Source organism: Neoarius graeffei, chromosome 14 (assembly GCF_027579695.1).
Source record: "Neoarius graeffei isolate fNeoGra1 chromosome 14, fNeoGra1.pri, whole genome shotgun sequence".
Classification (NCBI taxonomy): domain Eukaryota; kingdom Metazoa; phylum Chordata; class Actinopteri; order Siluriformes; family Ariidae; genus Neoarius; species Neoarius graeffei.
The window spans coordinates 38,541,647-38,565,750 of NC_083582.1; the positions used below are offsets into that span (position 1 = coordinate 38,541,647).

The 24,104-nt window shown below is 40.1% G+C and overlaps 1 protein-coding gene across 4 annotated transcripts in view; it reads left to right on the forward strand.

Moving 5' to 3' along the window:
* The window catches only part of sun1a (Sad1 and UNC84 domain containing 1a), a 58,572-nt gene that overhangs the window by 17,240 nt on the left and 17,228 nt on the right, over positions 1–24,104 (forward strand). For all 4 annotated transcript variants that reach the window (XM_060939608.1, XM_060939609.1, XM_060939610.1 and 1 more), the window contains 4 exons: positions 8,396–8,595; positions 8,695–8,721; positions 19,232–19,537; positions 19,904–20,023. In XM_060939608.1, the coding sequence (XP_060795591.1) occupies positions 8,396–8,595; positions 8,695–8,721; positions 19,232–19,537; positions 19,904–20,023 (653 nt within the window). The remainder of the gene's footprint in view (positions 1–8,395; positions 8,596–8,694; positions 8,722–19,231; positions 19,538–19,903; positions 20,024–24,104) is intronic.

Genomic DNA, 24,104 nt, shown 5'->3' on the forward strand with positions numbered 1-24,104 from the left:
TTAGAATACCATGAGAATTTTTTTCATAATTTAATTCGAAAAGGTAAACTTTAATATATTCTATATTACATGTAAAGTGAAATATTTAAAGCCTTTTTTGTTTTAATTTTGATGATTATGGCTTATAGCTCATGAAAATCAGAAATCCACTATCTCAAATTATTAGAATATTCCCTAAGATCAATAAAAAAAAAAGGATTTACAATACAGAAATGTCCAACTTCTGAAAAGTATATTCATTTATACACTCAATACTTGGTTGGGGCTCCTTTACCATGAATTACTGTATCAATGTGGTGTGGCATGGAGGTGATCAGTCTGTGGCACTGCTGAGGTGTTATTGAAGCCCAGGTTGCTTTGATGGTGGCCTTCAGCATATCTGTATTTTTGGGTCGGGTGTTTCTCATCTTCCTCTTGACAACACCCCATAGATTCGCTATGGGGTTCAGGTCAGGCAAGTTGGCTGGCCAATCAAACACAGTAATATCATGGTCAGCAAACCATTTGGTAGTAGTTTTGGCACTGTGGGTAGGTGCCAAGTCCTGCTGGAAAAGGAAATCAGCATCTCCAAAAAGCTCGTCAGCAGATGGAAGCATGAAGTGCTCTAAAATCTCCTGGTAGATGGCTGTGTTGACTTTGGACTTGATAAAATACAGTGGACCAAGACCAGCAGATGACATGGCACCCCAAATCACAGACTGTGGAAACTTCACACTGGGCTTCAAACACCTTGGATTCTGTACCTCTCCACTCTTCCTCCAGACTCTAGAACCGTGATTTCCAAATTAAATGCAAAATGTACTTTCATCTGAAAAGGGGACTTTGGACCACGGAGCAACAGTCCATTTCTTTCTCTCCTTAGCCCAGATAAGACACTTCTGACATTGTCTCTGGCTCAGGAGTAGCTTGATATTAGGAATGCAAAAGTTGTATCCCCTTTCTTGAAGATGTCTGTTCGTGATAGGTCTTGATACACTGACACCAGCCTCAGTCCACTCCTTGTGAAGCTCTCCCAAGTTCTTGAATCAACTTTTCTTGACAATCCTCTCAAGACTGCGGCCATCCCTGTTGCTTGTGCACCTTTTCCAGCCACCCTTTTCAGCAATGACCTTTTGTGGCTTACCCTCCTTGTGGAGGGCATCAGTGATCATCTTCTGGACAACAATCAAGTCAGCAGTCTTCCCCATGATTGTGGTTGTGTGTACTGAACTAGACAGAGATGCACTGTGTTCATACTGTTTTACTCAAACTCGAAATGAATAGGGGTGGGCGATATGTATCGTCTGCGATGTCATCGTGAATGTTGTTTTGACGATGTGTAATTTTGCATTATCGAGTTTTTTTTAATTAAGCCGCCAAAAATCAATACAGAGCGGAGCAGACCCGGCGCCAGACACGGACGGGCCTTGAATTGCTTTGGGGGGGGCACACATTTTATACGCCAAGCCAGGGCAACGCAACCCAGGAGAGCAGCACAGACGTGACGAGTTAAATATTCTAAGAAACCTATAAAGCAACCAAAACAACTTTCCAGAATGTATCAAACATTGCTCAGCATATTAAAAGTGGGGGTTTTTTTGTTTGTTTTTTTCTCTCTGCTGGCCTCACAACGCACAAAGCTGATTTCGGGTATCTACCGGAAGATGTCGTGATATGATCCCGTCCAGCAATAAAATGTGATTGGCTGAGACAGCTGCTCATTTACCCAGATGCGATTGGTCGGTTGGTTCATTCCATGTCATTAACCCATTGGTTCCCAAGAAATATTAGTCCACGTTTATAGCAATGATCCAGAAATTATTACTAGTGTTTCTGTACTCACGGATAATAATGAATGAACCGATCAGCCGATTTCGAATAGTTTCAATACATTTTAAATTGAGCACATTTTTCTTTATTATTGTTATACTGAAAAACTTTGACTTGTAGTTTACTTTTTTTTTTTTTTTGAGGGGGGGGAAAAAACAAAGAAGAAGCAGCTGTGACGGGCTCCTATCGGGCCAAGTGCGGTCACTCGCCGGCCACTTTCAGGCATCTTTTTCGGATTAGTGAGACCAGACACTCTGAACATGAATGGGGAGATATCAATACTGGACTCTGTGAAAACTAACGGTCGCGAAGAGCATATGATTGAAATCGCCATGAAAAGTTGATTATACTTGAGTGTTGGGTTGGTTCTCATGACTCAGAAAAAGCTTTAAAATCCACTTTTCTCGTGGATTATTTTGACACTGCGCAGGCGCAGTACTTCTGTAACGGCAGGAGAGGGACAGCGGAGCACGAAGCTGCAAGATGATTGGAAAGCTGTTGGTTCAGATCGACATATGATTGGTTGTTGGCAGCGGAACAGGCGGGATATTTGCAGACCTGTACTGCCGTCAGAGACGGTTGATTAGAATGTTTGCTGCCGTTACGAACTGTCAATTGAATTATTCATTTTTATTAATTTAAAGTTGTTTAAGAAAATAAATATGGCTTTTCCTTAAATACTTGTCACTGCAATGATTCTTTTAGTCATTGTAATTATTGTAATCTTTAAGCAAGTGTTTTTTTTTTTAAAATATCGTCAAAATATCGTTAAAATCCTAAAAAATATCGAGATTATTTTTTGCCCATATCGCCCACCCCCTAGAAATGAAATATTCTATTTTGAGATGGGTTTTTTTGTTTTGTACTGTACGCCATACTGATTAAAATAGAAAAATGCTTGAAACATTTTAGTTTGTGTAATGAGTCTAATAACTTTTTCACTTTCTTAAATAACTGATGGAAAATATTGAACTTTTTCACAATATTTAAATTTTTTGAGGTGTGTGTAATTACACTATATTTACTGTAGGGACATTGTTTCAGAAAACAGTTTTATTTATAAGCAGTAGCCATGTGTACTCATATGGCCCTTTTTCCACTACCCTTTTTCAGCTCACTTCAGCCCGACACGGCTCGCGTTTCGACTACCAAAAAACAGCACGACTCGGCTCGCTTCAGCCCTGCTTAGCCCCTAAAACTCACACCGTTTTGGAGTGGGGCTGAAGCGAGCCAAAGCGAGCCGAGTGAGGCTGGGGGCGTGAGCAGACACTCCCCTGTGCACTGATTGGTGAGGAGGAGTGTCCTCACATGCCCACACACGCCCCGCGAGCACGCTGGGATCTGTCAACACCGCAAACCCGGAAGAAGAATAATTACGAATTACGAGAATTTCTGAAGCCTTATGCGCCTCGCCTCATCTATACGCTCTTGCCAGTATCTGTTGGCGTTGTCGGTGACTACAAGCCACAGCACCAAGACCAGCAACGCTAACGACTCCATGTCCTCCATGTTTATTGTTTACTATTCAGGTTGTGAGACTACCGCTTAAAAGATCACTGATGTCACTGTTTGCGCTGCTTAACGACATCACGTGACGTCCACCCACTTTCGCTAACTCCACCCAATGTGTCCACCCACTTCCAGCCAGCACGGTTCAGCGCGGTTGTAGTCGAAATGCCACTCCAACAGCCCCGCTCAGCTTGACTCAGCACGGCACGACTCAGCCGCGTTTGTAGTGGAAAAGCGGCATTCGGGTACTTATTTTTGTATATAGTGACAGCCTGACAGACCCAGTTTGGTCATTATGGCCCTTTTTATCCTTGACTTGATGTTGGCTAGATCAGTTTGTAAAAATGAGCAGTAAAGATTTAATGTTGCAGTCGTCTCTCAAATGAGCTTTTGTACCATATTAGTCTAAAAATATCACCAGTTTTCATTTTTTTACTAAAATGAGCTAGCCCCTCTTATCTAGAATGCATGTATGCTGCACAGCATTCATGTTCATTATCTTCTGTTGAAATGTCAATGTTAACGATGATGAATTTTGGGAAGGTCAGAACATTTCAGAAGTCAGAATTGACATTCTGCTGCTTGAATAGAGAACCAAATATGCAATTTTTTTTTTGTTTGTTTCCATCGCAGTTTACTTAAGGATCAGCACAGTTTGCTGTGTTCTCTCCACTGGCTTTCTGTAGCCTCCCACATCAGATTTAAAACACTGATTCTGGCCTACAAGGCCAAAAATGGACCAGCGTCCGCCTACTTTAAGACACTCATCACTCCCCACGCTGCATCATGCTCCCTCTGAGCCTCTAGCACAATTTGATGGGACCCACCATCTCTCAAGGTACAAGGAAAATGTGCATTGAAACTTCTGTCTTGGCCCCCAAGCGGAAGGATGAATTGCCCTGTCTGTCCAAACGCTGGAGTCACTGTCTTCAAAGACTAAAGACAGACCTCTTCATCACACACTTGCTAGCTACTTTTATAAGAATGAATGACTGACTGTCACCACCTGGGGTCTTTTTTTTTTTTTTAAATATTATTTTGATTATTTTCGCTATTACTTTGCATGCTTTTATACTGCATGTCCAAGATATCCTCTAAGCATTTAAAAAAAAAAAAAGTTGGTCCATTCCTATGACTTGGCTTGCTTGATGTTCCCAGACTCCACACTAGAATGCATCAGATGCAGTAGTGTTCTCAGAGTTTTACAACAGCATCTTTAGCAACTGTTCTATCATGCAGGATCACTTTGGAGCTTTAAATTGCTAATTTGTGTGTATAGTGCATGTATGAAATTGGGTTAGAAAAATGTCTAGTAGATTCAAGCAAAAAAATAAAAATGCTGGAGCAACAGGGTTGGGCAGAGTTCCTTATGTAGCTGGCAGGAGTGAGATTGTGGGGTGTGGTGGGGGTGGTTTTAAATCCTGAATGCACTTCTAGTACCTGCTTTTGATTTTATAACTGCCATGTGTTTTCAGCATTGGTGCAATTAAAAAATAGCCACAAATCTGTGAAGCATCATTGCTTATTAAAAGGGTCAACATGAAATATTACACGAAATCCTTCAATTGTATATTTAACAAAACTTATTGTAAGTCAACATAGATACTATACAGGTTTTTTTACCGGAAGGTGGCTCATGCATGAAATGTATTAATTAAAAGCAGCACATGGCAGGGATGAGAATTTTCCGCCAATCGGCGGATTTCCGACTTTTTCAGACCAAAATGATCGTTTTTGAGTGATGTAAATCCGTTGAGAAATTTCGGGGGTGGTGTATGGTTAACGATCTGTGGTCACCTTATAACATCTTGATTCTTGGTTGGCTCCGGGTTAAAACACACGAGTCTTTTGACATGTCGTAATTAACACTCACTTTTGCGACAATGTTCGACTTATTTGTGGTAGAATTTTTGGGAAATCCCATTGCGTGCAGTGTATAAACACAAGTACGCATGCTCTCCATTAGGGTTGGGCGGTATCCAAATTTTGATACCTTTAAACTGTCTGTGTTTTCCTGGGGTATACGGTATTACCGAGAAAAAAAATATTTTGTTTCGGCCTACTGTGTAACGTGCGCCTATACCGGCAGACCTTGTCCAGACCTGCGCCTATGCCTCAAATGTACTATTTAAAAGCAGCATAGCGAATTATGTGCATTGTGGTATGGATTAAGCAGCAAAGCGAATTTTGTGCATTGATGAATGGATTAAGAGATATTTCAAAGCATCACGCAACTCTTCCTTCATCTTGAAAATAGCATTCAACTGTCGTTTACACGTGTGCGTTGAAATGCCATTTGCAGCACTATTTCACCTACTCCATCAAAAAAAGTACACGATGAGCAGGATCATACCCTTTCAAGCATGGGAAATAAAAAAGAAAAGAAAAAGAATCAACCAACACCCAAGTCCGTTTAGACTGCGCGATAAACCATATTCTTCAGCGCAAATGAGGCGAACCTAATTCAAATGCGTGATAGCTGCACAAGGCAAAATCATATGGGCCCACGTCATGCCATGGCGGGGAAATTAATAATCAAATGGCCTTACCTTGCTTAAAACGTTGTCTTGATCACATAACTCCTTACAATTATTCCACTTAAATCCATACGGTTTAACACACCCAACAAAGATAGCAAGCGCATTGCTAATTCCCACCAGAAACCTAACAGTTTACGCTACGATGTTTTCTTCCGTTTCTTCAGTAGAGGACATTTCAAACGTTTATTACCCACATCCCAAATGTCATACGTTATATTATTTTACCTTGTTGTTACTCATGTAACCTACTCAAAACACAACTCATTGGAGAGATCTCGTGGAAGTGGAGTACCCCAGGCTATGGTGTGCCTTAGGGGACATATTAGATTTTTTTCGATTTTGCGCGGTCATTTACATTATTGCTGGCTCTTCCTTTTCGTTTGGTTTGAAACCAAAATACTGCCACACTGCCGATGTTGTATTTTTTTTTTGCCACTAACTCGTTATCTTGACTTGCCATCTTTCAACCGCGGTCTCAGTCTCTTGCGAAGCTTTCTGTCAGACTCCAAATGTCACGCAGGGTTGCCATGGTAACGACATAAACAACCCTGCACGCGATGAGAACTTCTTTAGGAAATTGATAGAATTAGTGAAAATACGATCACAGTTATTCGGGATGATCTTCAATTTATTATTTTATATTATGACCTCATGTACTCCATATTTATTTAGATATTATATATTTTTTTTAAAATGACGGTAATGAGACCGATACCGTTGGTACTTTTGGATACCTCGGGATACCTTCTTACCGTAATACCGCCCAGCCCTACTCTCCATGCATGGCTTGCAATCGCCGTTCATGGACTGTACACACTGTTTGATGATCCGCATTGGTAACATCGGAAAGACACGTATTCAGGCGGGATATTTTAGCATATCAACAATGGCAAAAATCCTAGATAAGAAAGAAGAGGATCAAGCGAGGGAGATTGATAAAGGTGCAGGAATAAAGAACTGTTTTCGATGGGCTTGGTTAGAAAGAACACTGAATATTGAGCTCAGCGAGCAGACTGTCACAACGAAGCTTGATCACATACAGAAAATAGACATCCCAGGAAAAGTACTTTTGCTCATTGTGTTCTGACATGATAAACTATGCTAGTAGAGGGGCAAGGACTATTGAACTTCACATGTACACCAAAAAACACAAAGGTAGGTCGAAAATTATATAAAATCTCAAATACAAGTGTGTATATTTATAAATGGGGTTAGCTTATCTAATGTAGCATCTTGGGGAGAATCATAGTATCTATATTTCTGATAAAATTTTAGGTATGATACCATGTATAACTCCTGCTTATTGCTCATTTCATGGGGGGGATTGCAGGCATGTGCCGCAATACGGCAAAGTTTTTTAGGCCGAGATGAACTTGTGTTTGATTTTTTTAAAAATTTCCAATATGTAATGCCAATTGTACATCTCATCTCATTATCTCTAGCCGCTTTATCCTTCTACAGGGTCGCAGGCAAGCTGGAGCCCATCCCAGCCGACTACAGGCGAAAGGCGGGGTACACCCTGGACAAGTCGCCAGGTCATCACAGGGCTGACACATAGACACAGACAACCATTCACACTCACATTCACACCTACGGTCAATTTAGAGTCACCAGTTAACCTAACCTGCATGTCTTTGGACTGTGGGGGAAACTGGAGCACCCGGAGGAAATCCACGCGGACACGGGGAGAACATGCAAACTCCGCACAGAAAGGCCCTCGCTGGCCACGGGGCTCGAACCCGGACCTTCTTGCTGTGAGGCGACAGCGCTAACCACTACACCACCGTGCCGCCCCAATTGTACATACCCGTTTAATTCAAAATCACCATCTTGATCTTCAAATTGACCATATGGTGTATGTACAGTATTACATTACACAACATCCTGTCCAGATAAAACGTAGTTAGTACACACAACAGTTGAAAGGGAAGTGATGAGTGATGTTGAATGTTGCCTGCTTAATATGCAAGAGCTCCTGCTACCATGATAATATCAGAAGAAAGCTTAAGAGAATTGTACGATAGAACTTTTTTCTGGTTTGCACTTCATTTTTAAAGGATTAGAGTATTCAAAGACATGAATAGCAAAAATGCAGAAATATAATACTGTAGAGCTCGTTTATATTAAAAGGTGCTTTTTTTTTTTTTTTTTTTTTTTTTTTTGAAATCAAATGTGAATTGATTAATATGGTACAAGAAACTTGTTTTTAATCATTTTCACCGGGTAGTCCACCAAGAAGTGGAATTTATTTCCAAATAAATTGCAACTTTTTGCTGATAAAATTAATGGTTTTGGGGTTAAAAAAAAAAAGCCAAAAATCATTAGCCCCGGGGCTCTGCCCCAGGCCCCGGCTTTTTTTCAGACTTGTGTGTTTTTTATATATATATATATATATATATATATATATATATATATATATATATATATATATATATATATATATGAGAGAGATATAGTGTGTAATATGAATGATGCCTTCTCACCAGTCTCGGGGGTTTGTTGTTTTTTTTTTGGGGGGGGGTCCTTCTTTCTTTTAGGGCTGTGAAGAGCAGGAGGTCTCAACGCCCTGTATCTGGTTCAGGATCGCTCTTTCAGACTCCGGTGAAGAGCCAGTCCTTGGCACTGCAGGCCCACAATAGCAGCATGCTCAGCTGTGCTGCGAGCGATGCCTCACTTCTGTCCTCCCTGCTGGATGAGTCGAGCATCCAGGAGCACACTTTTGTCGACAGCTTCTGGGGTCAGTGCACTTTACCAGAGGGGCCTATTGATCATATCAGCTTCTCTGAGCTAAGTGTTGCTAAGTGATTTCTAACATTCTGTTTTTTCCACACTTTAGGATTGGATAAGGATGGAGATCTAAAAGGTATGATATTATTAAAAAAAAAATCTTAGTTTTAGTTGTGTACAGTATGGATTAATGGAGATCACTAGTTAAACTGAATATTTGTGAGGTCAAAGTGTGTCTTGCAAGGATAAACTGTGCATATGTTGTCTTTGCTGTAAAGAATTGATGTTTATGAACAAGAAAAAGACTTTACATGGTCTTCCACTGCAAATATTGTTGCTTGGCCAAGGCACTTTCTGGGTCTGGGGTCATTGTTACTTGCACTTGATCTACAAGGCACTGGAGAATATACCAGTCAAAAGTTTGGAAACGCCCTCCAATTCAGTGGTTTTCATTATTTTAAAAATTTCTGAATTGTAGATTAATACTAAAGTCATCGACATGTATAAAACAAAACAAAAATCAAACCAGAATGTTTTATATTTCAGATTCTTCAAAGTAGGCACCTTTTGCTTAGATGACAGCTTTGCACATCTTGGCATTTTCTCAGTCAGCTTTACGAGGTAGTCACCTGGAATGGCTTTCAGTTTACAGCTGTGCCTTGTCAAGAGTTAATTTCTTGACCTCTTAATGTGTTTGAGACCATCAGTTGTGTTGTGAAGAGGTAGAGTTGGTATACAGTGAATGGCCCTATTTGAGTACTGTTCTAATCCATATTATGCCAAGAACTACTCAAGTAAAGCAAAACGACAGTCCATCATTACTTTAAGAAATGAAGGTCAGTCAGTCCGAAAAATTTCAAGAACTTTGAAAGTATCCCCAGGTGCAGTCACAAAGACCATCAGATGTTATGATGAAACTGTCTCTCATCAGGACCGCCCCAGGAAAGGAAGACCTAGGGTTACTTCTGTTGCACAGGATAAGTTCATCAGAGTTACCAGCCTCAGAAACCGCAAGTTAACAGCACCCCAGATAAGAGCCCACCTAAATGCTTCAGAGTTTAAGTAGCGCACACATCTCAACATCAACTGTTCAGAGAAGACTACGTGAATCTGGACTTTATGGTCGAATTGCTGCAAAGAAGCCACTTCTAAGGAAGAACAACAAGAGGAAGAGAATAGCTTGGGCCAAGGAACACAAGGAATGGACATTAGACCAGTGGAAATCTGTCCTTTGGTCTGATGAGTCCAAATTTGAGATTTTTGGTTCCAATCGCCATGTCTTTTGTAAGATGCAGAAAAGGTGAGCGGATGGTTCCTACATGTGGTTCCCACAATGAAGTATGGAGGAGGAAGTGTGATGGTATGGGGGTGCTTTGCTGGTGACAGTAGGCGATTTATTCAAAATCGAAGGCACACTTGACCAGCATGGCTACCACAGCATTCTGCAGCAACATGCCATCCTATCTGGTTTGCGCTTAGTGGGCCCATCATTTGTCTTTCAACAGGACAGTGACCCAAAACACACCTCTAGGTTATGTAAGGGCTATTTGACCAAGAAAGAGGGTGATTGAGTGCTTCGTCTGATGATGTGGCCTCCACAATCACCTGATCTAAACCCAGTTGAGATGGTTTGGGATGAGTTGGACCACAGAGTGAAGGCAAAGCAGCCAATGAGTGCTCAGCACTTCTGGGAACTCCTTCAAGACTGTTGGAAAACTGTTTCGAGTGATTACCTCATGAAGCTGATTGAGAGAATGTCAAGAGTGTGCAAAGCTGTAATCAAAGCAAAAGGTGCCTACTTTGAAGAATCTAAAACATCTTTTGGTTTGATTAACATTTTAAAGTTTACTAAATGATTCCTTATGTGTTGCTGCATAGTCTGGATGACTTCAGTATTAATTTACAATGTAGGAAAAAAATTAAAACATCGAATTTGAAGGTGTTTCCAAACTTTTGACTGTGTGTATTTATATTTATCATTATCTGTAGCCGCTTTATCCTGTTCTACAGGGTCGCAGGCAAGCTGGAGCCTATCCCAGCTGACTACAGGCAAAAGGTGGGGGTACACCCTGGACAAGTCACCAGGTCATCACAGGGCTGACGCACAGACAACCATTCACACCTACAGTCAATTTAGTCACCAGTTAACCTAACTTGCATGTCTTTGGACTGTGGGGGAAACCGGAGCACCTGGAGGAAACCCACGCGGGCACGGGGAGAACATGCAAACTCCGCACAGAAAGGCCCTTGCCGGCCACGGGGCTCGAACCCGGACCTTCTTGCTGTGAGGGAACAGTGCTAACCACTACACCACCATGCTGCCTATTTAAAAAAAAAATACTGATCAGCTGTAACATTTAAAGCCACTGACGGATGACGTGAACATTTGATTCTCATTATAATGGCTTCTCTCAAGGGGTGGGATATATTGGGCAGCAAGAGAACAGCCAGTTCTTGAAGTTGATGTCAGAAGCAGGAAAAATGGGCAGGTGTAAGGATCTGAGGGACTTTGACGACGGCTAAATTGTGATTGCTAGATGACTGGGTCTGAGCATCTCCAAAATGGCACAGCTTATGGGGTGTTCACAGTATGCAGTAGTTAGTATCTAACAAAAGTAGTTTAAGAAAAGACAATTGGTGAACCAGTGACAGGGTCATGGGCGCCCATGGCTCATTCAGCCTGGCCCATCAGGGTCCAGTCCCACAGAAGGGCTACTGAAGCACAAATTTGCTTTTTTTTTTTTTTTTTTTTTAAAAAGTTAATGCTGGCTGTGATTGGAAAGATGTCAGACAATACATCACATCTTTGTGCATATGGGGCTGTGTAGCTGCAGACTGGTCAGCACCCCCATGCTTGCCCCCTGTCCACTGCCAGAAGCACCTACAATAAGCATGTGAGCATCAGAACTGGACCATAAAGCAATCAAAGGTCTGATGAATCATGTTTTCTTTTACATCATGTGGAACATGTGCGTTGGGAAGGGGGGGAAAAATGCTTGATGAGCTGTTCTGGGTCACCTGGATAAACTTGTAATTGCAGTTTAGTCACTTTCACAGTAAAATTCCCCAATGTTTAGTATTACAATAGTTCAGAGAAAATGGATCTTTGGAAATAGTTGCTGAAAATGTGAAAAGCCTGTAAACTATGTAGTACCGAAGTGTGGAGGGAGACTGTTAAACTTTATCATTTTTGTGTTAAGGTTTTTTGGGAGGATCATAAATCATGGCTCAGTGACTCACTGGAGCCAAATTTCTCAGCATCACCCCTTTTAATGTTTTTGATTGGCTGTTTCTTGACTTTGTATTCAAGTTAACGCCCACCTGCCATTATGGATCACTTGTTTTCTTTCAAAATGGCCAGAATGTTACCACTTGTAGGTGCAATAGGCTTATCAAATCAGTCTCATAAAAAAGGAATCAGTCTCATAAATTCATTAATTCAAGTGTCTGTTTATAGCTAAACTGTTAAATTCACTGGAATAACTTGATGTTGCTATAGTTTAGTGAGTATTGTAGCTCTAATGTAATACATTTACTCTAGATCTATAACATTCATGCAACCAAATGGGTGAAGGCAATTGGATTACTTTTTTTTGGCAGAGGCTGGCATTCAGTGAATATGGTAACAAACAGGACAGTTTATTCCAAAGCTACCATTTATTGGAATGGCTGACATGAATTGGCGAACTAATACTGATCAGATATAGCAACAATAGCAGCCAAGGAATAATTCAATATAAATGATACAATGTATACAAAATGTATACAAATAAGAATCAGTAGTGTGTATGATAATTAAGGCACAAATGGTGATCAAAAGTAATAAGCTATAGCCAGTGTTAGTGTAGGGGCAAGTGGATGTTAAAACGTGATAAGGAAACCGTGTGTGTGTAAATAAAGCGAATGGAATGCTGCCGTGCCCAAAAGGGGGATGGTCAGCACAGCGTGGGAAAAATAAACAAAGAAATATGTGGTTTAAACTAGTCTCGGTACGAGGGAGGGAGTTGCGAGAGCATGCACAATCTAGCTAAATACAGATGGTAAACAAAGTAAATCAACAACACACGGTCTAAGACCGACCTTCATGTGAATCAAAATGTGTACATTTAAATCATAAATTAATTCAAATAACACTCCACATTAACTAGCTACACGTAACTAACAACTTTGGCCAGATGCCAGCCTTACTTGTTAGCAACTGAAAATGCCTTCTGATCCGAGAGTGTGTGGGACGCAGATCCGGGAAGAAGACTGTTTGTGTTCCTTACAGCTCGTCAGCTGAAGATCCTCAGTCGTCTGATCTAGAAGGAATCTTGTTTATAATTTGTCGACATTGAGAAAGGGAAAAGGAATCCGGTCGCCTTTTTCTCCTTGAAGCACTGCGTAGGCTGCAGTAACTAACTGGTTGTTATTACAACTCCGTGAAGGTTAAGCACATTGAACTTTGGCTAAAGTCAGTTATCAATAGCTGGTTCTTTGTTCTCGGTCCTTCTGTAGCACCAAATGTATCGGCCTCTCACGCGTGGGATCCACGGCCAGAGAGGCAGAATTTCGGTGCTTCCGCTGGTTTAAAGCAGTTGTGATGTCACTGTAGTTGGTATCCGGTATCCTCTGTATCAAATACCATTACATGGAGTCAGAGGAAGGGGCAGAGATGGAACATGGCGTCGAGTACAGAGATTGGTGTGTTCAAAACTGTACTGTGAAAGGTTACTATGGTTACGGGCATGGCAATCTGTCCCTACGCACTTATTTCCATGGGACCACCAAAATAAAAGGTTGGGATTTATTTATTTTTTTAAATCTGTTTTTGTTAATCCAAAGCTGCTGTATTTCAGATACAATATGGGTGGGTGTGGGTTGTCGTCCACTCACACAGAGGAAAAAAAAAATTGTTTGTGATTTTGGACAAGTTTTCGAGGCCTTCATCTCAAGTTCAAAGTGGTCACGTGTCTCCCCAGCTGTTGGATAAAAATCTAAAAACTGACTTGGCTAACTTGACTTGAAATGCCAATTCTAATGAGGAAAGATTAGGCAGAATTTTGCTGGTTTTTGTATGTGGGGGTGAATTTTTAGCTTCGCTTTCTTTTCGTGGTTGTAAATTTAGCTTGAGTCTCAAAGATGAACCAAAAAAGTCCCAGCACATGCATTAAATGTCACCTGGACTAAAACTGAATACAGATTAGTATTTTTGGAGGCTGCACCTTTCCCACAATTGCATTTTGGTTTCAGTACCTTCAGCAGACACACCCACAGTGTTTTCAAGCAGATAGTACTGCTGATTTTTCATGATTCTTTAAAATAGTTAGTAGATTAATTGATTGTTCGTGGCAGCCCTAATGTTATTTTAATGTTTAGGCAAACAAGTGCATGGGTGATTTCTCATGAAGACCTTCACATTAACAAAGTTTTTCACCTCATTTCAGTATTTTTTTCAAGTTGAGAGCCTAAAATAGTGTGAACTTTACTATGTTGATCTTTTTTTAATGGAAAAATATTTTAATGGAATTTTATTCTTATTTGAGGCTTACATGATCCAGAATAATTCTCATCACCTTTACAGTAAATGATGAAGCTAGATCATGAGTTAAAAACATTTGACAATTTTTCATATTTCCACAAAATATACCATTAAATGAACAGCACAGTCCATGACAATTACTTTATATATTTTTTTTTTTTTTTTAACATTTATTTATTGCCCTCACAGTGCATGGTAATGAGAATATTGAGTAACGGTAATGAGAGACTATTGGCTAATTTCACAAATAACCTGAAATGCTAGCAACCTATAACTTTGCCACATGTTAAAGCCTTATATTGTGATAATCATAAAATAATATATTTTTTTATTTTTAAAAGTAGAGTATTAAACCATAACGGTAATGATAATAGACAGTGTAACTGAGGACAGATTTAGCAACATTAACATAAATATCACAAAGTAAGAGAAGAGTGAGCAACTGACCTTGTCTCTATTTTGAATCTTGTATCTGAAGTGATGCATCATGGGATAGCTGATCAATTTAAAGGCATGGTGTACTTTTTATAGGGGTGTGAAATCATGAAACGGTAATGAGAAACATTTGGTGCAGACAGTTATTTTGTTTAAAATCAAGTACCTTTTGTTCAACACAAAATATTATTATGCATAAATATAGATTTTTAAAATAACTTTACACTATTTTATATAATTAGGAATTTTTATATGATTTAAAGTAAACATTAAAGGGATGCGGACACATAATGGTAATGAGAATTTCCTTTTTTTTTTTTTTTGATATAAAAATTAGTTTATATGATAACCATTTGTCCATACAGTGCTCCCTATTTTCTTTACACAAAATATCAGAGTTTGTGAATTAAGTATTGATTTTGGAAAATGCGTCCTGGACATGTTCACTGCAGCTTCATGAGAATCACCCGCATAGTGCTGCTAGATTTATTTGTGGTTTTCAGTGTAAAACTTGGTGAAATAACTTGTATATTGGTACTTTTTTTGACCGTTTTCAGCGCACTTTACCATCACAATAATACTAATAACTGAATTTGGTCACAATCATCGTGATATTAAATTTTTATACTGTTAACTTTACAGTGGTGTTTGGTCAGTATTGATGAAATTTGTACAAATTTGTGTAGTCAGACTTCTAATGTTGCCTAAGATTGTGTGCGTTGTTTGATCTTAACTCAGAAGTGCTAAGACAGCTGAGAACTGGCAAGTCCACCGGGGGGAGAGAGAAAGTGTGAGTGTCGGATATACTCAATAAAAAGAAAATGGGTTGACTTGCATTTTAGCAGTTTCTTGCTGATGAGATGAGGCATTTATTTATCTTCTGTCTTGGTGGGAAACTTGTAAATGGTTGTGATTTATCCTGGTTGTGGAATTTGTCACCCAGTTGTGAAGTTTTTGCTGAAAGGATAACGTTTGCTTTATGTAACCCATGTTATGCAAAGTTGCTCTGTGGTATCAGCAATGCATTGATTTTTTTTTTGTTTGTTTGTTTTTTTGCTCTGTGATACCAACATGGACACTTTCATAACACTTCTGCTGTTGCTGTGGTATTTAGGCCTGTCACGATAACACATTTCATTGGACAATATATTGTCGCAGAAATTATTGCTGTAAACGATATTGACATCAAGACAATTTTATGCCACTAATAAAATAATCATGCAAATACACCCTTTCAAAGAACAGTAAACTTTTTAATTAAGTCAACTTATTCAATTCAACAGTGGATCGTGAAAAATAAATAACCTAAAGGGGGGAATCAAACAAAACCACTCCCAGCAAAAACAATAAGATACAATCTATGGTTCTTAAAAATTGCACTTAAGTAAATATTAACTTGGCACAGGGTAATAAAGACATTCTTTTTTTCACAGGCAACATTCTGCCAATCCAGTTTCTCAAAGATTAGTACCCAGATAAATTGCAAAATAACACGTTGCCAGCTGTCATTTGGATAAAAGTAAAAACAATTAGAACAACATGTTAGGCAAGGGCGTAGGTTTGGCATTAACATTGGTGGGGACAAAACCCTAATGCCAACCCCCAGTGGCACCAACTTCAGGTCAACATTAGAGGGTCACAATATTTTGCTCTGTTGTGTTTCACCAAAAGAGTATCCATCTCTCCGAAGTCCAGACTTTTTAAAATTTGAAGTTCAGAACTGTAGTAACTCAATAATATGCAATTCGTTTGATTAATTGCAAATCTTGCATGTGGTGATTAACTCATTCTACCAATTTGCAAATGTGTTTTACAAGCGAATAACGCATTGACTGTCAGGTGGGTGTATGTTCCTTTTCCTCATAAATGGAAGTAAAACACATACGGAGCCTTAAACACTGTTCCGTTAAGCTGGCAGGGGGAGTCGACTCTCCTGTGTGATCTTTAACTAGTTTAAGAATGCTAGTTTAAGCTGATATGTGATTGATCGAACAGTAAAACAGGACAAGGGCTCCACACTGCAAAAAATAAAAATCTTAGGAAGTTTGTCTATTTTCAAGTCAAAACATCTAGCCACCCTTATTATAAGACACAATTGCCCACCTCATTTAGCTAGAAAGGCTAGTTTTTAGACAGTCCATCTTGAAAATCTTGTATAGACAAAATGTCTTAGTCTTATTTGGAGCACCTTTGAAAATAAAACAAGTGGTGTGTGTGGGTTTTTTTTTTTTTTTTTTTAAACAAGTACATTTTGGACATTTGTCAAATGCGGTTCATCTTGTTTCAAGAAAAAAAAAAAAAGTATGCTTGTTTTCGGAATAAATGAACTTTACTGAAATCTTTGAATCTTGCCCCCAAAATGCACTGTTGCTTTGGCGTTGTGTAAGCACTGCAAGTCAAAATGCATAGACTTTTATTTTTGGTGCCTGAGGTCCTGGGGAAGTGGAATCTTAAGAGATGTTTGAATGTTGAAATGGGGGGGAAAAAAAAAAACTTGTTGCAATGCTACACGTGTCGTCAACTTGATTCAAGATGGTCTCTGGTCTCGTATCTAGAGTATTGTACTAATTACAGGTCACAAAAGGAGAATCTTTTAAGCTAGCAATGCTTAGTTGTAGAATTTAACAATCCTAATCTTAGTATATTTATCTTAAATTCAGTTTTTACTGCTAAGACTTTGTCATGCACTTTGGCTCAGGTGGATAAGGCGCCATACCATAAATCTGGGGACCTGGGTTCGATTCCGACCTGAGGTCATTTCTCAATCCCTCCCCGTCTCTCTCCCACTCATTTCCTGTCTCTACCCTGTCCTATCCAATAAAGGTGGAAAAGGCCCCAAAAAAAAAATCTTTAAAAAAAAGTGACTTGAATGGCTAAATGTAAGAAGTATGATCTTGTTATAAGAACTATTTTTGATTATTTTGAGTTAATCAGATCTCGCATAAGTTCCCCAATCTTATTTTGGAATTATTTCATCTAAAAACAGGTTAGATTTTTCATCTTACTTTAAGAAATCTTACCAAGTCAAATTCGACTAGTTCCATTGGCAGATTTTTTTTTTACCTGATTCAAGCAAATATGCTTTGTTTTAATCTTTTATTTCTTATTTTTGAAAGGCCATTTTTTGCAGTGTAGAACTTTTGTGACACGTTGAAAGGTTACAATTTTACTTGGCAGAGTATCTGAATTCTGATTGGTGGTGGTTATAATATTGCCCTTTTGTTGTCTTCTAGAGCGGAGGGAGAGGAGGTAGTGACAGGGTTCTACAGAGAAGTTTTTAGCCGACCGCTTTCAAATGAACCCCCTTGAAAACCAATCAGTTCGGCGTATGTATGCACTCGGTATGTGACGTTTTCAAAAGGGAGGTGGGAGTAACCAAAAATTTCTGATCAAGAAGGTGGAGGCCGTTGTGTTTATTACGTAAATGTTTTTATTTGATTAAAAGGTGTCTGGGCCATGAACACTGTCCACATCACCATCAGGTTGTTTACATGTGTCATGTTACATGAACTTGGTCAGGGCTCTCTGCAGGTCTTAACTGAAGCACTTCAAATTAAGGGTTGGTGGGTTGCTAAAGTTTGCAGGCACTTCACAAGGAAGCCTAGGTGCAATATTGGCACAATTTGATATGATTTAATAATGTCTTTGTGACTATGAACTGCTAACGGATTCCTTTTACGAGCTAATCTAACGTTACAGCCTCAAGGACCGTTTGCTAGCTAGCAACCAGTCACTGCACTGCAACCGCACTTGCTAATTGACATGGTGGCCAAACTTGCTTGCTGTTTTCGTGACCATGCCCCTAGAGCGGGTATTCATGAGTGAATTTTGCATGGTTTTTCCCAGTGGAAACCTACAGTAACCATTTGTGTACTGCGCACGGAGTGGGGGGTTTTTTCCCCCTTCTTCCTCTCCCCTTTCAATCAGAAATATTGGTAGGCACCTGTCCATACCCAATTCTATGCCTATGGTCTGTACAACGGAGCAACGTGTTGTCTTTTCCCCATTCAGTGGATACCCTGGTTGGATAACTGTTGCATGCTGGGAGGCCCTGCCTCTGACAGAGCCGTGTGAGACAACAGAAAACAGCGCGGTGTTTTATTCAGTCAATGGGTCAAGCTAATACTCTGGCGACTTCCCTATGTAGATGTACAGCACGTAAATGCCAAAATCATGGTTAAAAAAAATCAGACTTCATTTACTGTACAATAAGTCGGTATATCAAATATCGTGGTATTACAGGTGTTTTGTTATATTTTAAGTCACAAATACTTGGCACCCCAAACTGCATATTGGCCTACTAGATAGTGTCTGTGCACTTTACGGTGATCTTTCCAATTAGTTCTCGGTGTGTTTGGAGCAGTGTTGGCTGTGAGATTAATCTGCAGGGTGGAGATCCAGTGCAGCACAACCAGGTATACACAGCCATTCTGTAGCTTTGAGAACTGGACTTGGTTTGAGCCTTATGCTGTATTTGCACAAGATTTTGGATGATTTTCCATGGGTTTTCTTCTGCAAAACAAAATGCAAATATTGGACACCAAACATGCCTACACTGATCGATTAAATGTGGGGTATTTTACAGTATTTGAGGTGGTTGTTTTTATACGATGCTTACACCTCTTGAATACAAATGTGCGGGTGTTCATGTGCATCTGGTGAGCATATATTTCCCGGACGTTTCCTTTAGATCAGAGACTCCATGCGGACAACAGCTTCTCTCTCAACAACAGTGGCGCACATGTGGCTCAGACTCGGTCCTCTGCCGTACACAGCAGCTACATCTGCAATAACTGCGTGGCTAGGCACTCTGACAGGAGAGATGCAGTCCAAGCCTACACCACCTGCAAAACCTGCTCCTCTGCCAACTGTTCTTATTCCTCAGCCGCACTGCACAGCACCGCAGTGGATGGAGCCGCCTCAGCTGCAAGCACGGCCTTCTCCTCTCCCCACACTACAGTGTACAGCCGAGAGAGGAGCCGCCGACACAGAGCCGGTGAGAGATCCATGTTTTCTATAAGTACTGCCAAGGTGTGGGAGTGTGTTATGTGATTTGAGCATTTCAAATTTCATTTTTTATGCTCTGTACAAGCTGTTCAAGTCCTGTGGGTTTAATGTAATAATAGTAAAAAAAGAATATGCTCATTTTGTTTTCTTAGTTTCTAGTGTGGTCAGTGATCAAATATGTGCCAGGTCATAATTTTAAGTGTAAAGCATTGTAGAGTGCCTCATCTCATCTCATGCTCATTTTTTGATTGATCTGGGTACATACTTTGTGTTGATTAGATGATCTAAGATTTTAGTGGGTTACAGGTTATTGTGGAGCATTGTATTTTAATGTCTGGGTGTGGTTTGTCTGTAGGTGTGTTTGGAGTGGTCCTGGAGGCCTTCCTGCGTTACAGTAGGAGAGTCTGTGCCTCTGTAGTGTGTGTGTTTACCATACTCATGCAGAGTGTTCTCAAAACCTGCCAACTCGGCAAAGGTACCAGCCTTCTGTCTGTAGTCTTTCTGTTCTTACCAGCATACTCTGTTTTTTTTTTTTTTTTTTTAATAGCTGGCTACCTGTTTTTCACTGGAGCTTCTTAACTGGTGCATGGGCTCATCTCTGAACTCTTCACCTTCTCTCCTATGGCTGGATTTTTAATGGCCAGATTAGTTTGTGGGGTGTGAATTTCCTATCAGGACCCACATTTGTGAAATGAAAACATCTGATGGTGTGTATGCAGGTTGGAATGTAATCATGACTGTGAGCATAAACATTGGTTTTGGCTTTGCCTTTTTGTTTATGCTCTGAAATGTTTAAATTCCGGAAGAATGGGAGGAAGAAGAGTTGGCGCTTGAGAATCCAGACAAGTCCATCTCTGGCAGTCTCCTCTATCCTAATAGTGACAGGACCCTACTCGCCAAAAAGCTAGCACAACCTGTTCTAATTAGCAATCATTTACCGTATTTTCTGGACTATAAGCCGCTACTTTTTTCCTAGGTTTTGAACCGTGCGGCTATTCTGTGGATTTTTCTTCCACCGCTAGGGGCGCTCTAACCGGAAGTAGAATCAAAAATAAGATGGACGAAAAATCAATGCAAAGAAGAATTAGCAGATCTTTAGCAGATAGAACACGCACGACAAATTACTAACTGGTAATTATTTTCAAATCCAGCGAAGATGATTAAAGTGACTTGTGGTTTCAAACACAGGAGAAATGAAGGTAAATAAATACCGGTTATTTTCTCTTGGTTCTGTTCCGTTTTAATCAGCAAAGTTGCTGCCATGTTTAAAAGGCACTGTTCGGAAAGAATCTGTTCAGGTACATACATGTACATTTACAGTACAAAATCATTCTGTACATGCAGTAAATATCTAATTTTTCAACATGGATATCTGCGGCTTATAGCCCGGTGCGGCTTGTATATCTTTTTTTTTTTTTTTTTTTTTTTAAATAGAGCGGATGCGGCTTATATACAGGTGCGCTCTATAGTCCAGAAAATACGGTAAGTACGAGTAAGCAAATGATGTATTTTATATTGGATAAGGCTGATGTGAGTGGCTATGATGCAAGTTATAATGGAATAAGTGACCCAGGTTGGGGACCTTTATCTTCTGGACATTTATCCATCAGGACACTGGGTGTTTTCTCCTTAAAGATCCTAGGCAGCAGTTTTCAATTTATGCACATTTGAAACTTTTGTTTAAAAAAAACTCTAATTTTCTTCTGGTTTCTTCTATTGCGGCGAATTTCTGTTTGGCAAGCTTCATGACCACTCGGCGCGTGACGTCATTCAAGACAGGCAAACCTTTTGAGTTGAATCCACTAACGTTTACTTGCATTGCCATTTGGCTTGAGTGCAGACGTGCGTTCGGGGATTTCCAAAGTAAAACCATGCCTTATTGTTGTGCAGTGAACTGTAACAGGACTGGTTCAGGAAGAAGTTTTTACCTTTTTCTGGGAGAGGAGAAGAGGCAGAGTGTGTGGGTTGGCTTTTTCCAGAAAAGAGGCGGAGTGGGTTGGCTTTTTCCGCAAGAGGAGACAAGGCGGAGAGAGTGGATTGTGTGCGCGAAGCCAGAGGGGTGTGGGTTTTTTTTTTTTCCCCCGCAAGAGGAGACGAGGCGGAGAGAGTGGATTGTGCGCGTGAAACAATCAAGTGGTCAAAGAAACGGACCAGCAATGCTCAGGCAAAAAGGAGAAGATTGGAGGTAAACGTTTTTACTTTTGCTTGCAATTGACAAGTCAAGAATCCTGAGGGATCCTGTACAATCATTGTGGAAATGAGACAAAGGGATATTTCCTCGCTTAGAGTAGACTATAAATAGTATAATGCTGCATATGGCAGGCTAATGTAGCCTACCGGCGCACTGTCAAGTAATCATTACCTATATCCACTAGGGAGGGCGGTTTAATTATTCTTCAAAAGGGTTCTTATTTAGTATTACAACGAAAGTAGGAATTTATCATAACTACCAGGATAAATCGTTTGGGCGCGAGTCTTGTTGAGGTCCGGCGTCACCGCGATCAGTCGGCCGAGTCGCTGTCCAATTCCGAGGCCGCACGGTCAAACCAGTGAGCCACATTCACCGGTTGCTTCACAACGGCCATAGGTTCATACTTGTATGGTTTCACCTCTTGATATTCAATTTGGAGACTTCTTGCTTCTAAATTGCTATCGCTTTCAGACATTTTACACAACCTCTCACGACCAAAGTCCGTACACGTATGATCGGTTCGCAAGTGTAAACAGAACTGATCCCAGTCTGTTTGTCTTGAATGACGTCACGACGGCAGTCCCCTGGCGGTGAAAGTGCGCATAAGGTGAGATGTAAACAAACCTTCAGAAATTGGGCAAAACAGTATATTTTAACTGTTTTATTCAATTTTGGGGTGCAAATTAGACACGGATGAAAGTCTTCCGGATTTACCTGGAAATCCGGATATTTGACAAAACTCTTGAAAATCTCCGGTTTTCCGAATGTAGAAACTTATTTTTCGGATTTTTCACGTTCCTAGACGCGGTGTAATACTTCATCATCCTTGCATGGGCGTGGTCCTGAAATAGCCCAAGCATAGTTCATTGATTTAAAGACCTGTTCTTTAACGGCGTGCGTGCCGGAGCTAGTTAGGCGCGCGCACCCAAGGCACGCCTTCAGGTGCACGTGCTAAGGCGTGCAGGACTTCCACCGTTCTGCACAACACAATCGCACTAGAAAGCATGTTCAAGCTGCCAGTGTAGCTGCAGTCTTTTTAGGAGCAAATTGCAAGTATTTCCTCGTGTTAATAAATCACCATGTCAAAACAAGCAAAACTGTCCTTCTTTTGACGTGAAGAGAGGTAAGCAATTTATTTTATATAAATTTATTTTCCCCATCAAAGTTGCATTTTGTGGTTTCGAAGCTAAGCTTTAGTGCCGTTTCTAGAACACATCAAGAAAATGTGGAAGAAACGGCAATAATGGAAGAGCCGGTTTCTAAGCTGCCTAAAACTAGCAATGGTAATCTTGTTACATAATGTACTCAGGCTGCCAGTCAGTGTGTGACCCACACACACCCTGAAAAATCCTAGCTACGCCCCTGATTTACATGAGAAATTTGGTATTCATTGGTGTTTTAAATTTAGACAATACAAACTAATGTAAACAATTGGCTTCAACTCGCATAAATGTGAATTGGAAATTTTTAGTTCACTTTAGCTTCTGCAAACGCACAACTCTACTAAAAGATTGATAAACGAGGCTCAATGTCCCCAACATTGAAACCTGAAAGCTTTAGAAACTCGAACAGTCCTTTACTTTTTAACAGGACTGTTTTGGGATTTTGCTGAGTTTACCTTCAACTGTCTGATTTTTTTTTTTCAAAGTAATGAACTGTGTAGCAGGAAAATCACTGCGTTTTCTAAATGCACTCCTGAAAATTACTCATTAACTAGGGGAATTAAATTTTGATATTTTTGACATGTTAATCATTAATGTACATGAAAGAAAAAGGCTTAAGTTGTAACTTGTTTTAGTGAAAAGAAGTACTAAAATGCACTAGAATGCAGGGTTTTGCGTGTTATTAAAATATTTTCGGGGGATGTTGCCCCCCCCCCCCCCCCCCCCCCCCATCTTAGTTTGACTTTCAAAAGTTCAGGGTTTTTTCTTTGCTCCACTTTCATCTCTACAGACACTAGGAAGATTAAATTTGCTTTTTGGGTCGTTCTTCTAGACAGTAGTTGATATTCTACGTTTCACCTCCAACCATTGCCTATGACCTTTAAAGAAGGAAGGATACAGTTCTCATCTTGTCATAAGTGTTTTTTTTTTTTTTTTTTTCTTTTAAGCTGTCCATTCACGTCAATGAGGGTTTTTTTTTTTTTTTTGTGTGTGTATTTGATTCAACTAACTTGCTGGAATAGCTTCTGTCCTGTCAGAACCTCAGACTAGGATTCACACCAAGATTCACACTGCATGCAAATCCGTGTCCGCACACTGCTACCCTGCTAATACTCCAACATTAACAGATTTCTTTCACCTTTGTCCTCAACTTCAGTCTTTTTTTCCCAGCAAGGAATTTCCAAGTTTTCTCATACTGTCCA